Source organism: Idiotropiscis lumnitzeri, chromosome 10 (assembly GCF_059441095.1).
Source record: "Idiotropiscis lumnitzeri isolate Australia: NSW breed Sydney's pygmy pipehorse chromosome 10, RoL_Ilum_1.0, whole genome shotgun sequence".
Classification (NCBI taxonomy): domain Eukaryota; kingdom Metazoa; phylum Chordata; class Actinopteri; order Syngnathiformes; family Syngnathidae; genus Idiotropiscis; species Idiotropiscis lumnitzeri.
The window spans coordinates 5572095-5586823 of NC_142400.1; the positions used below are offsets into that span (position 1 = coordinate 5572095).

General features: G+C 42.8%; 1 protein-coding gene across 1 annotated transcript; it reads left to right on the forward strand.

Moving 5' to 3' along the window:
* The first annotated feature begins 86 nt into the window (after positions 1–86).
* LOC148328803 (uncharacterized) lies at positions 87–14643 on the forward strand. The gene is made up of 12 exons (XM_088306042.1): positions 87–377; positions 5926–5990; positions 6697–6717; positions 6809–7078; positions 9092–9212; positions 9827–10002; positions 10130–10272; positions 10646–10793; positions 10863–11044; positions 11386–11478; positions 11553–12099; positions 12413–14643. The coding sequence occupies exons 2-12, from the start codon at positions 5942–5944 to the stop codon at positions 12466–12468; spliced, it is 1806 nt and encodes a 601-aa protein (XP_088162168.1). The 5' UTR covers positions 87–377; positions 5926–5941; the 3' UTR covers positions 12469–14643.
* Positions 14644–14729: the final 86 nt, after the last annotated feature.

The following is a 14729-nucleotide window of genomic DNA, read 5'->3' on the forward strand; positions in this document are numbered from 1 at the left end:
GAGCTCATTCGTGCGACTCTTTCCCGACCATCGTCTCAGTTCGGCTGGCATGTCGTGGCTCGATATGTCGAAGGACCCCATGCGTGGGGTCGTTGCAAGTGCGCGTGTGCGTGTCCGCTGTTTCCCGACAGGAGTCGAGTGCTTCCGAGTGGCCGACACATTTTTGAACCTCTTCCAAATGTGGAGCCCGAGTCGCCTAGTGCAGCAGCAGCAGCAAAGCATCTCTGGAGGAGAGAGGGAGGGAGCGAGCGAGTGAGGAGGGACCCCACGCAGGCAACATTCGCGCACATCTGCATCGCCGACTAACCGAGTGTCGGACGGACGGACGGACGGACGGACACTTCTCCCAGCCTCGCTTGAAGGATCATCGGACGCAGGTAGGCTCCCCCTTTGCTCCCGCTCGTTTTGCTTGCCGGTTCGTCGATGCTTTCGTTGGGCCGAGTTGTCCGCATGTGGCCGGTGCGTGACGGGTTAAATTCTGCAGCTTTTTCACGCCTTGTGCGTGCGGCGTCTGCTGTCCCGGGCCCTGCGGGGAACCGTTTGGACTTTAGAGGCTTGTCACAGTCGATTTGCTTGATCGTGGAATATGAAAGATTGTTTCCTTTTTCTTCTTATTTAATTGAGCTGAGTGCTTATAGTGGTTGCGCTTGTATCGATCGTTCACTTGTCAGCCTCTGGGGAAATAAAATCCCCCAAAATTGATTTTAATGATTCTAATTATAATCATGGTCACTTCATTAGGTACACTCGGGCAATTTGATAATGGGTTCTTTAAGGTCCATGTTGACAGATTTATGTTGCGATGCATGTTTGGGACTGGTGGTTTGCAGTAGTGTTTCTAATATTTTGGTGAAACCTTTTTAGTGGCATTTAAAGTTGTAACGGATGTATATTTTTTTTTAATATCTCATTCTGCTATTATTTTTTATTTATGATTAAAATGCATCTCTAATATTTTATTATTGTCCAGGAAAGATTATTTAATTTTAAATTAATTATTTGGGTCTGTTTAGCCATGTTTTTAATATAGTGTTAATTTTATCAATACAATTTGATTTTTTATTTATCACTTAAGTGTTTTTTTTTTCTAAAATACGTTTGGCACACCATTTCACGTTTTCATTTTTTTTTGCTTTATTTTCATTAAAAAAAAACAAATACAAAAAATCCTAAAATACATTTGGCTGCTCTGCTAAGCACTTCCAAATGGATTATTTTAATTTCCAACTAAAATTTTGGATCCCCTACCGAGCGATGGGATCACCACTGCAAACTCCAACGTGCATCCGCAGCAATAAACACAACTGCACTGCCCATTTTCAATAAAAACAACCGTCTTTATTTTAACATCATCCATGCTGACAACTAGATTCCTTGTGAGCAAAACGATGTCTGCTAAGGCAGCCTTGACGATGCAGGAAAGCGTACCTAATAAAATGACAGGTGAGAGCCCTAACACTCAAGGCTAGCATTCATAAGATGAATACATTAAGCGTAATGTAAATTCATCTAAAGGGGGCGCCTATATTATGTTTTTTTTTTCTATGAGCAGTTAAAAGGCTTAACAGCATCCATTAGCTGAGAGGATGCTCCTTCGTAGCTTCTCCCCTAGCCACCGCTGCAGAAACAGCCTCCAAAACCACTACACTATATAGTGCAAGTGGTTGTCAAACGTTTCATACCAGTTAGCACCTGCAAAAATACTTTGCTTCCCCAAAATTTGAAAAAAGAAATTATTATTATTTTTTAGAATCGCTTTTATCCTGTATGCTTTGGTTGAACATTCTGTTGTTTGACTATACAATGTTTAATTGTATTTTGTTGCATAAGACATTGTTGCATTTGTGTTAAAGTAGAAGTTGGTTTTATAATTACTGTAATATATATATATATATATATATATATGCTAATTTCTGGTAGTCCATCTCTGGAGTTTTCTCATGATATGTTAGCATTAAGCTAGAAGACCTTTGTTAAAATTATAAACTTTGGTTGAACAGTTTGGTGTATACATGTTCAATTTTGTTGTATGTGACGCTGCTGCATTTGTGTTAAACTCGAAATTGTTGTAATTTCTGTAAGATCTATGCTAATTTCTGTTAGCCCCTTTATGGAGTTTTCCTATTATATGTCAGCTTGCAAAGTTTTAGCTTTGGTTGAACGTTTCATTTGATTTTGTTTAATGCAATGCTGCTACATTTGACATTTTTCGTAATATCTATGCTTCTTTCCACAAATCTGTCTGTGGACTTTTCCGCATTATATATTAGCATTCAGCTAGCAGACGTTAAGAAGCCTCGCGCAGGTCGAAACCTGGAAACACTTCAACATTCAAGAGCATCAGAAAATTTCAACACTTTTGACTGGATTTGTGTATTTAATAAAAAAAAACTGTAAGCACTGTGCTTAAATGTAGGAAAATACAAATGTATTTGAATAATGATTCCATTAAAATATCCATCGATCCATTATCCAAACCGTTGATCTTCACAGTCATGTTGGAGCCGATCCCGGCTGTTTATGGGCAGTAGGTCTATCAAAATATAATGAATATAAATTCAAATTATAGTTAAATAAAAGCTTACAAACAAACAATTTCTCAACATTTAAATGCTAAAAAGTGAAATTCAACTGAACTATAGTAGCAGTGATTCTTTTGCGCACCACTAGAGGGAGCCCACACTTTGAAAATCAATGACAAGAAGATTCAAAGAGCAACAGATGACACGTTTGTCACCCCCGCACGCTTTGTCAATAATGCCATGTGTTAACCCGGCCGTCTTCATCCACCTCCTCATCCTCCTCGATGATTTGAGAGAATGTGACAGGTGCAAGGAGCCTGTCTCATCCTTTTGTACATCACTTTCACAGCCGACCCGCTCGTCGGACTCATTTGCTCGCCGCAAATGAACCTTTAAGTCCTCTTCTTGGGTCCTTTCTTCAAATTTGGAATCATTCACTCATTCCGCACTAAGACTACACAAATCAGTCAAATCAAAATGGAGTGTGCGAACGCTATTTAGGGAAGACGTTAATGATGCCAATCTCTCACATAATTACGTTTGTAAGATGGTGGAACTTCCGTAATAAATATTTGATACGTTTGTTTTGATTCTCTCTTCTTGAACCAAGTCTATAAAAGTGCAGTGAGAAGATGGAATTGCCCATCGCATGAGAAGGAAGGGGGCGGGATTTGAACAGATAATGATACATTGAGCATTGTCTTGTGTTTTTGGGCAAAAACATTAACAAGACATTTGTTTTATTTTAAATGTTGATGCATCTTTTCTCAAAAAGATAATCATGTTTTCCCATTTAATTTTATTTCCTCACTGTAACTAATTAAAGCCAATCAGTGACATTAAAAACAAACTAAGTACAAATGGTTGAACCGATTAGTCGACTAGTCAATGAGCCGACCTTACTACTTGGATTCGACTCATCCCTAATCATGTTAGCCTCACTATCATCAATTATTCTGATCGCTGTGTCTCCTCATACAAGTCCTTACCTTGGGATGTCGGAGTAGTGAAGTCGATTCTTTGACTAGTCGATTAATCGGTTCAACCGCTACTATATTGGGCCGTATTATTGGATAGGAAGTGATTCCGAAAACAACTTTTCCTCCGTGCTGCTTACCCTTGTTGCTTCAAGACACGAGTCATCAATCAATTCAACACAAAAGGCAGCATCCTTAATGATCGCTTAGTCGACTAATTGATTAGTAAGCCCATCCCATGTGCATACTAATCAGAATGGGAACGTCCTCCTCTCCCACTTTGCTTTTCCATGCCTCATGACTTATAAATGTCTCGCACAGTGCAACGAAGGGAGCGTTCAACAATATGTGCAGTTGTTCCCTTTTTGCGGCATGCTGGTGCGGCGGGAAGAAGCGAAAGTGAAAGATGAGGACTCGGGACACAGCCGAGCTTTGTGTGACCACGCGCACGCTCATCTGCAGTCACTAAGAGGCATTTCCGTCTCTTTAAAACGCCACGCACAAAGACCTGCCTGACCTTGTCGAATGTGAAGGAGCACAGGCGACGCCTTTGATTCACCGAGAGAGAGAGAGTGTGAGAAAGTGTTTGAGAGAGTGAGAGAGATTGTGTGAGAGGGAAGCAAGAAGAATGGAGGGCAGGTGATGCAGAGGAGAGGAAGAAGAATTGCGGTGGTGAAGAGGGAGTTAAAGAGGGCAGATGGTTTGTTGTGTTGTTGTTGTGTGTGTTGGCGCTCGGCAGCTTCACGGCCCAAAGGACGGCGCGGCGCCTCAGTGGACGCTTTTGTGCGCTTTGCATGTTCCGTGCTTACTGAAGTGTCACCGCACAGCCTCGGCCGCTGGACAGTAAATGATGACATGAGGTGCTGTTTACTTGTAGGTGAGCATAAGCGCGGAAACAAAATGGGAGCAGAAAAAATGTCTAAATATGAAGAGAACATTTTTGTTTTCATTTTCAGGGGCTGAATCGAAAAAAAGAAAAAGTGCAAGGTGAATAGATAATCTCGGCAAAGGAGAAGTGCTCTTGAACAAAGATTTAGACAAACTTTCCGACAGTATTTGAGAAAACTATTGCTTATAGATACTGCACGAGGGCGACAAAGCACTACTTTTCTTTTACAAAGGCCTTTGGTCTGCCTCATAGAACACATCATCACATCAACATAGTTCCTTGACTTTGAGCTACCACAAGAGGGCGCCATAGCAAAAACATTTCTATTAGACCGAGCTTTGGCGCCTTCTTGTGGCATTGGCGAACGAAAGCTACCTATCAGCAGATGAGCCGCTAGCATGTTCTTTTATTTTTTTTAGGCCAATCAGATTGCAGCTTTTATGTGTTGCCATGTCAACCTAATATCTATAATTGTGACGTCGTAGTGGTGATATTAGGAGCTGGATTAAGTCGATTTACTCCCTTCTGATGCCCAAAGCTCCAAATCCACGTCCCGCCACTGCCGGCAAAAATCATAAAACGGTGCTTCGTCATGTCCTGCGCAAATAGGTCTGGTTGTCCTGGCGACATCACACTCGATGGCTGCTGAGAACACTCGCCGTTTCCTCCTGGGCTTTTTTTTTTTTTTTTTTTTTTAACGACGAGAGGAAAACTGCAGCAAAACCTCTTTTCGTACACACACTTGGGCTGTTTCTAGCCTCGTGTACGACAGCGCTGCAGAGGAAAGCGACTCGCATCACCCTAATGCCTCTCGGCGGCGCCTTTAATCGGCCGTCGTCTGTACGCCGTCACCGTAATGGCTTTGACAGTTTACGCTGGCTTCCTATTGGAGAACAAGACCCAGTTATGAATTATTCTGTTTTGAATCAGGTTAAGGGGGGGAAAAAAACACCCAAATCAATAGCGAGTGGCGCATGCTGTTGATAGATAGATGGAATTGTTTTTCCCTCCTATGCTGGTGAGCAGCGTGATGCACTCACAATGCGGCTCGCCGTCGCTTGTCTGGGTGCAATCCATCATTTTTGCCGTGAATAAGTACGAGAGGTGTTGTCGGTCTGCACTGCGTCATGCTGAGAGTTGCTCCACGTGTTTTGGTGACCTTTCACTTCAGCAGAGGGACAAACAACTGCTCTCCGTGTCATGCAGTGCACTAGTGCCAAGTCATATCGAAAGACGTTTGGCAGTTGCGCTTTGTGCAATATGCGCGGCGGCACAGGGCAATGTTTGCGTGAGGATTTGCGCCCCCTTGTGGAGTCACCCACTGGAGAAGAAATGTTGCCCGTTATTATAAGTACGGAGAGGAAAAGGTCAAAACCATACCATGTATTATGAAATTGCAAAAAAAAAATGATTTAAAATTTTTATGATTAATATCAATATCCTTGATAACCATCTTAAGTGCTAGTTTGCTCTTTGACCTCACTAGTAAGCTTTGTGAAGGCATATTTTGAGGTTATCTCCGGTTTTGTCTCTCCAGGGCCTACAAAACAGCCATGATGAGGACAACCGGTGTGGTCACGCTCACGATTCTGCTTGCCACAGGTAGGAACGCCTATCTATCTGTCGATCTCTCTCTCGATCGATATCGATCCCGAAGCCGATCTCGATCAATCCCGATTTTGATCGATATCGATCCTGATCTCGATCAATCTCGAGTGATCTCGATTTCGATTCCGATCAATCTTGAGCACTCCCTCTATGTCTCTATTTCGCTCTCTCTCTCTCTCTCTCACGTAGGAACATCTATCTGTCAATCTCTCTCGATCAATCTCGATGTCTCGATCGATCTCTCAATCCCGATCTCTATCTATGCTGATATCGACCCCGATCTCGACCGATCCCGATCTCGATCTCAATCTCGATTGATCCAGATCCCGATCTCGATCGGTCTCGATCGATCTCGAGCTCAATCTCAATTCTGATTGATCTCGATCTCGATTCTGATTGATCTCAAACTCGAATCTGATCGATCTCGACCTTGATCTCTCTGGCTCTCTCTCTATTGCTCTCTAGCTCTCTCTATATCTATCTGTCTCTCTCTCTATATATCTCTATCTCTCTCACATAGGAACATCTATCTGTCGATCTGTCGAGCTCTCTCTCTCTCTCTCTCTCTATCTATCTCTCTATCTATCTGTGTGCTACCTAACTATTACACCTGCGATAAAAAACACTTTGACACCCTTGCCCTGTATGACCTACGTTCCACTGTGTCTAATTACATCATTTCTTTTCCTTGTATCTGCAGTTTTGTCAGTGTCTGGCATAGGTGAGTATGCAAGAAACGATCGCAGCACCCTCTTTGCACCCTTCCGTATTTTTAAAGTAATATGAGCCCCCCATACACCTCACATCCGCAGTCAACGAGGAATCCATGACGCTGTACCTCGGTGAAGATTTACACATCACGTTGCACGCGCCTGCGCTGGAGGTGACGTTTCGCTCGACCTCACGCTCACCCGAAGTTATCCTGATGCGCGGCGGCCTGGTGGTGGGCAACCGCGCCAAGAAAAACCTTCGCCTCAGCCACCTGGTTATCGACTCGTTGGTGGAGGGAGACGAGGGCGTGTACACGGTGAAGAACCCAGAAGACCCAGAGGACGTCCGACGCATCAGGCTCATCGTTCGAGGTAAGGGACGCACGTGCGTTGTATGTGTTTTTATTTCAACAGGTTGGAGCCGATGGAAAATAGGGCCATGTGTTGTGATTTATTTTCGCTGAAACTCTCAAGGACAAGTCGGTTTGGATAACACCTGCAGGCACATGCATTTTTTGTACAATTGTACATTAGGTTGCTGCCATAGCAACAAATTTGTTAAATTTGAAATGTGTGAATTTAAAAACTTTAAAAAAAAAATCCAAACTCCATCTAGGAAGTATTTAAAACAATAACTCAAATCATTAAAAAAAAATTGAACAATAATAAAAAAAAACGCAATAGTGGAAATATTTGGAATTTTTTATTTATTTTTTTAAGATTTGTTTTAAAAATTACAATTTTGAAACTAATTTTTTACTAAAAAATGTTATAATTACATAATTTAGAGATGCTGAAGGTTGCTGACATCACTGTGTGAGTATTGTAAATAAAAGAATCAGAGGTTGTAGTGTTGCATAAACTGTTTTTTTTAACAAAAGAAACAACAAAATACATTTGGGTGTAAAAATATTTTATTATGAAAAGAAAACTGGTGTAGTTGGACTAGAAACAAATACATAAAAACGTTTAAAAACCCTTTCAGTACAATGCCACAAACAATTCCTCAGTAAAAACAAACACAAGGTCCAACTGCACTAGCAATTCATGAACCAGCAAAAACCCTTTCAAAATTAAAAAGTAAAATAAAATGAGAGCTGAATGCAAGCAGATGTGTGTGAACGCAAGCGTGAGTCGAAGGCGAGTGCAATGCCGTAACGCGTGCGTTGCGGCACCATATGGAGTGTGCCGTGCGCTGCCAGCTGACGACGACTTTGTAAATTTGCCGTGATCACCGTGTGTGTCTTCCCAATGCTGCCGGCAGCCTGTAATTATGCCGCTCTTTAAGCATCAGCCCACTCTCCTCCCTTCCTTCCTGTCCTTCCCTGCTGTGTTGCTGATTTTACCCCCTCCGAGTCCCACCCCCGTATTTCTGGATCACTGCTCCCTCACTTCTTGACAATCTGTTCTTTTTTTATACCACTCAGACTTCCTTCTAGCACCAAAGCTCTTTCCTCCGCCTACGTACTTTAAGCAATTTGCCGCGCACTGTGAATTTTGTTTTTTGTGTTTGACTGTTTGTTTCCCGGTCAGAACATGCGAAGTGTGCCCATTTACTCGTACGTGGGGAAGGAGAGCCACAATGGCGAATGCAAGAAAATGTAACGAGCAGAGCTGGGCACTTGACCCTTTTTGCCGGGCGATCCCCCGCCCTCTGGCCGCGAACTCGGTTCGGTTCCAACTTCGACCCTCCGGGTTTATTCATAAAAATTGTCGAACCCCCCCCCTAAAAAAAAAAAAACGCCGCCATGGGAGAGATGCTAACGCAATTTATTTCAACATCATGAGCGGGATAATTTACGATTAAAAATTATGGGTTTATTCATCTCCTTCTTTCTTATTCTCAACGAACATGCCCGATGCAAGAAAGTACGCACTGTTAGTGTTATATTGTCCCCCTCTTATAATGGTATGCCCCAGTAGCAGGTAGGTGGCACGTGTTACATGACGTCAGAATAAGGAAATACAGGCACGCTTGAATGCGCACTGCTGTCTCACGTCTCTTCTTACACACACGAATCTTGGTAGTGGCGCTTTTGACCCGTTAGGAGGCATTCTTTGTCGTTTGCCCATTTCGCGAGTAGGTTTATCACACGCGCGAGGCCCGGACTAAAATCAACCCCTGGCCTTTGTTAATCGAACCCTTTTTTAAAACTTGTCACCCTCGCCTCAAAAATGGTCGTCCCCGGGTCAGACTGCCCTGCTCTGTTAAGTTTTTTTATTTTTGACAAAGTAAGGATAAGAAAGTACTGGCATTTGTTTGCAAACGTTAAAAATAAAAAGTACTCAAAAAATAAATACCGAAGTACAGTAAACCACGTATCTGTACTTGATGAGTTCCCGCCACTTTTCTATCTCTGAGCATTTCGCCTGTACCGCCCGCAGATTGCTACAACGAGCAGACGGTGAAGTATGGAGAAAACTACCGGATTCCGCTTTTGGGGGTGACGCTACCCATCACCTTGGAGTACAGGCACAGTGCGGTGGAGGCCAACCTGACATCCAAGTAGGTAGTCCCGCACATGCTTTGTCCTCAGTGGAGCCGCCATACACTGGACACTTCATTAGGTACACTGACACGATCTACTTATGTGGTGCAATCATGATAAATTCACATGTGAATCAATTTCAGTAGTTCCAAGACTACTTGTCAGTACACCTAAAGTGAAATTTCATTTTCATGATTTTATTCTCTCTGCCTGTTAGAACGTCAGAACTTGATTTGGACTTTAAATGGTGGTTTAACATGGGTTTGAATGTGATTGATCCAGCTGAACATAAGCACTTATATAAGTATGCATGTCATTAAAATGCTCCCCCCTAAAAGACTGTAGTGATTTAAGGGCTTTTTTTGTGATGAGAGCTAGACAAATTGGCACTCACCCTTTTGGAGCTCGGCTTATTTTTTCTTTCTCAGTTGTCTCCATCACAGCAGGGAGGCAAGCGTTGTACTATTGCTTTGGTTGTCTTTTCTTTTGTCTAAAACGACAACAAATCACCATCAAAATTCAAATGCACATTACTACTCTTGTCCAATTTCAACCCGTCAAAGTATAAAAGCATTCTGAGGGGAAAAAAAGCACATTTTATTGCTCCAAAGTCATAATATTATTTCCCCAGACCGGCCTTGGTGCTGCTGGCGACCACGGGCATGGCCAAGGAAGGCTACCGGGGTCGCATCAGCGTCAGCGATCACCACGTGGTCCTGAGGTCGGCGACGGGGGCCGACGATGGCAGCTACACCGTCAGGGACGCTAGGGGCGCCGTTCAGATCAAAATCTGTCTCCAAGTCATTGGTATTGTATATTTCAACAATTCGCTTATGCAGCTCGTCTCCAATGATCCCTCCGGCTTCTTGGAGCAATCTTGTAACACCCTAATGTGATTTACTCGCTCACTGATGTAGTGCGTGTACTTCCTCAGAGCACCAGCACTTTGTCAACCTGCATCACGGCGAACGACTGAAGATCAACCTGATGCTCAATAGCTCCTTGGTGTACCTCTACTACAGTGCCGACACGGACCACCAAATGCGCCTACTCATGGATCGAGGAGAGTTCACTGATGTAAGCACTATTTTTTTTATTTATTTATTTTTAATAGAATGGTACCTCCACTAGGCGGCACAGTAGATAACTGGTTAGCATGATGGCCTCACAGTGCAGAGGTGCAAGGTTCGATTCTGGCTCCGGCCTTCCTGTGGGTTTTCTCCCGGTACTCCGATTTCAGTTCCAGCACCCCAGGATCCTAGTGAGGACAAGTGGTACAGATAATGGATGGATGGATAGATTTAGATTTTTTTTCTCTCTTTCTATGTATAAAAAAAACAAGGTCAATATTATGGGGAACAGTTGCATGTGATTCGACTCGACCGAATGCCTTGACTCATCAGTGTATTTATTTATTTTTTGATATATGCACATGCCCGTCTGGCTGTAGGCCCAAACAAAGCTTGGCTTTGACGGTCGCCTCTCCATGGAGGGTTCTCTGGTTTTCCTGGATCAAGTCAAGCGCTCCGATGAAGGCCTCTTCAAAGTCACAGACATACTGGGATTCCCCGTGTCCAGAATCCACATGGAACTCAAGCGTAAGCGTGAAAACATGTCCAACGAGTCAAATAAAGGTCAGTCGTGTTAGGTCATGCGTGTTTTGGCAGCCTACAAGCTGGAGTCCATTTACGTGGCCATCATCGCCCTGCTGAGCCTGCTGGTTTTCCTCCTTCTGGCCTGCCTGCTGTCCTGCTTGATCAAAGTCCAGAAGAGAGCCAAGAGGTCCGCCGCTTTGGAGAAGATTGCCCAGAACGCTGGCAAAGAAGACGAGGGGGAGGCCTTCAGACAGGTTAGATGTGCTATATTCATGGTAACTTGGCTATTATATGTTGGGCTATTACAAAAAAAAAAAAAATATATATATATATATATATATATATATATGGACCGATTCACTCCAACACACACTGTTTTCTATTTGGGTCAGTTTAACCTTTCATGATTGTTTTTGAAAAAAAAATTAGGTTGTTTTGTACAAATCAAAAACCAAAATTGGGTCTTTATTTTATTTTTCATTTTTTTTATTTTTTTTATTTAATTTAATTTTTTTACAAAATACCAAAAATAACCACCAAAAATGTAAACAAAATTGGTCAAATTGTTTTTGAAATTTGTTTTGTGTGCTGACAGGTGGTCAAGAACATCACCAAGCTCAGCGAGGAGTCCAAGCATTCGCAGGCCGACAACACTGAGAAATCTCAGAGCACCGAGGTGGACATTAAAGTAAGACATCAGTCCATTTTTGTATCGTTTGAATGTCTTCCCAGTGTGGTGACCCGTTCAACGCGTGAACGCAGGGTCTGGAGGTTTCCTCAAAGGAGGTCGGCATTGGCAACCTGGACACCAGCGACTCGGGCGTTGGCTTTAACACCGCCCTCCCACTAGACACAGACACCGACGCCCCTGAGCAAGTCCCCGACTCGGATGCCGTGAGCATCTCCATCGCCCCGGAGACGGAATCAAGTGCTCCTCCGCCACCAGCCATGGAAGCAGTCAAATCCAGTCCGGTGGCCGAAACCAAGCCGAGTGCCGCGCCAGCCACGGAAGTAAAACCTGAAACCAAAGACATCGAAACTCCTCCTGCTCAGTCGGTGAATCTGGATGTGCCCAAACCGACCGACGCCAAGTCCAGCCCAGTTTCAAGCCCGGGACCCAAGAGTCCGGTGAGTCCGGCAACTGATCCAAAACCCGTTGCCGCTGCCCTGGAGCCCAAGCCGACCTCCCCGAAAGCCCCGAGCCCGGCTCCGGAACCTCAAAAGATGTTTTCATCCGCCACCCATGCGGCCTACGAACCGCCCTCGTCCGAGGACCACATTCCATTCCTGACAGAGCCCATCCCCAATGGTATGTGGTGCCACAATTAAAGTCCCTGTAAAGTGAAAATCAATGTCTTCTGAAATTGACACGCCAAAGACATCTGACAAATTTAAATTACTAAAAATTTCTCTTTACGTGACATGCGTGCACTCATGGTTGACGACGAGGCGCTCTAAAGTCGAAATCTCAGCAGTCTTTGCAAGTTTTCAGTAATAATCGTCAAACATGTCAAATGTATTAGGAAACACATCTGAAATCACTTTACAGGGTATTTAAAAAAAAAAAAAAAAACAATCTTGCACAATTTAGCATGAATAACCTTAAACATTGTTCAATGCAGGTACCCCAGAACCGGATCCAGATCAAGCTGATCTTATTGGAGGTTCCTCTCCATAAGTCCCTAAAGCCTCCAAAGTGGACCCCAAATCAAGCGGTGCTGGCAAACAAGGAGATCCCACCACCACCACCACCACCTTCACCTGAAGACAGACTCCTCACATTGGAAACCCCCGTGCTACTCACCATCACTTTAGACAATCAGACCCCCTCCCCTCAAAATGGGACCTTGCCCGAACATAGCCTAACAATCCATATTTCATTTTCTAACACCTTCGTATTTCCTGCAGGTTATTATTTAGAAATTCCCACCACAAAACTGCCACACTGCAAATGCAGAGTTTACATGTAGAAAATCCACCCAAAGGTATTTTCTAACACCAGGTTGTGCACTTCATGACAACGATCTAACAATTTGCTTACGCCGTCACTTAGCCCCGCCTCCGCACACCCACGCTTGAATGCCCTTGTACTTACTAGCATGCAAAATATGCAAAACGACGACAACAACAACAAAAAGAAAATGCTTGCAAAAGTGATGTCAATCCCACGTTCAGTGATGTGCTGTGCAATCACGTTCAGATAAAAAAAAAAAACAAGGTGGGTTTTGTATAACATTAAACAATACACGCACACACAAAACACAAAATTCAGATTAGTCTCCTTTTAGTTAACGCAGTGTTTCCCGATCTTGACTGAACCAAGGTGCATATTTTAACTGCCAAAAAAAAAAGTCGCAAAAATCATATATAGTAACGCGTCCGCCGTTCATGCGTAATAGCGACCCCAAAAAGTGAATAACTGCGAGTAAAACTGCATGTGTCAAAATGTTTATAATTGCCTATATTAACGAAATGTCAAGAAATCTATTGTAGAATCAGTAGTGCTCATGAAATTCCGCCCCCCCCTGCCTCAACTTGACCTTTTTATTAGTCCCTGTAAAGATGTATTATGCCAAGTAAAACAAATTTCCAATTAAAACACCACAAAAAAAAAAAAAACAATAAATAAAACTGTAGCCGTGAGTGACAGGTCCGGTGCCCACGGTGGCCCTGTACTCGGCCGCCACCCGCTGGTTGGGAACCCCTGTTGTAAGTGACCTATTTAATGTCTTCAAAATTACAGAGTAGATGACTTCTGTTGTTCAGTCAATACAATGTTGCGACAGACGTGTGTGTGAGCTCACACGTCCCTACCTCACAGAAAAGCGTAATTAAATCCATTGATGACTTCATATTTCGATTAATGGAAGAAGCACATAAAAAAATTGCCATTGAATGAAAATGTCAATTACTGGTAACAAAATACAAAATTGTTATAATTAACAGATCGGTGCTGATATTTTTCCCAATTAATATCAGACAATATTCCAGCATTTGCAAAAGCCATATGTTGGGATTTAGATTAGGATTAGAAAAGTAAAACCCTTTTAAATCCCCCCAAAATATATAAGGGTGCCTCTGTGTTGAATGGACAAACAAACAGTAGCCATTTGGTCCTCGGTAGATATGCCTGATGGGTTCCACTTAAACTCACACACAAATGTACACACACACACACACACTCCATCTTTGTAAATATTGCATGTGTGCACCGCTTTATTAACCCTCAAATTGACTTTTTAGTGTATGGAATGGTTATTGTATAAAAAAAAAAAGCTAATTTCAATTCCTCAGCTCAGCAACCTTAAAAGAAATATATGAATATATATATTTATATATATATATACACGCTCTATATTATAGCAACTAATATTCACTAATGCAATTGAGCTCATTTAAAAGCCAAACACTGATGAAACATCTATATTGTCGCTGTCCTGTGAAAAGTGTCCGTTTTTTTTTTTTCAGATTTTATTATTTTTTTTACGTGATACGTGAATGGGGTTTTAACGTGAAAATAAAAAAAATTGAACGCGTTTTTCACTAGGCAGCGTCGATTATGTTGTTTCGGATTTCTTGCATTGCTCTCTCGCGTTGCATTATATCCATGTTGTGTTCAAATGTACCTGATGTCATTGAATGCAGCACGGCCGAGGAAAACAACGCAGGCTTTTGTCACCCCACACTCTATATGTGCGCGTGTGTGTGCGTGTGATCGGTTGCCATTTCCGAGCTGTGATATGCGCACGTGTGTTTTGTGTGAAGTGCATTGATGTTGTGTTCAACAAGGTCATGAGCGTGAATGTGTCACAAAACCTCCAACAATGAACAGTAAAAGTTGTGGTAACTTTGACATATTTGTGCGTCTTTTATTGTTGGTGGAGGATGCATTAGTTGGATCAAATGCAAATGCCATCCAATCACTTTGGAATTTGAACT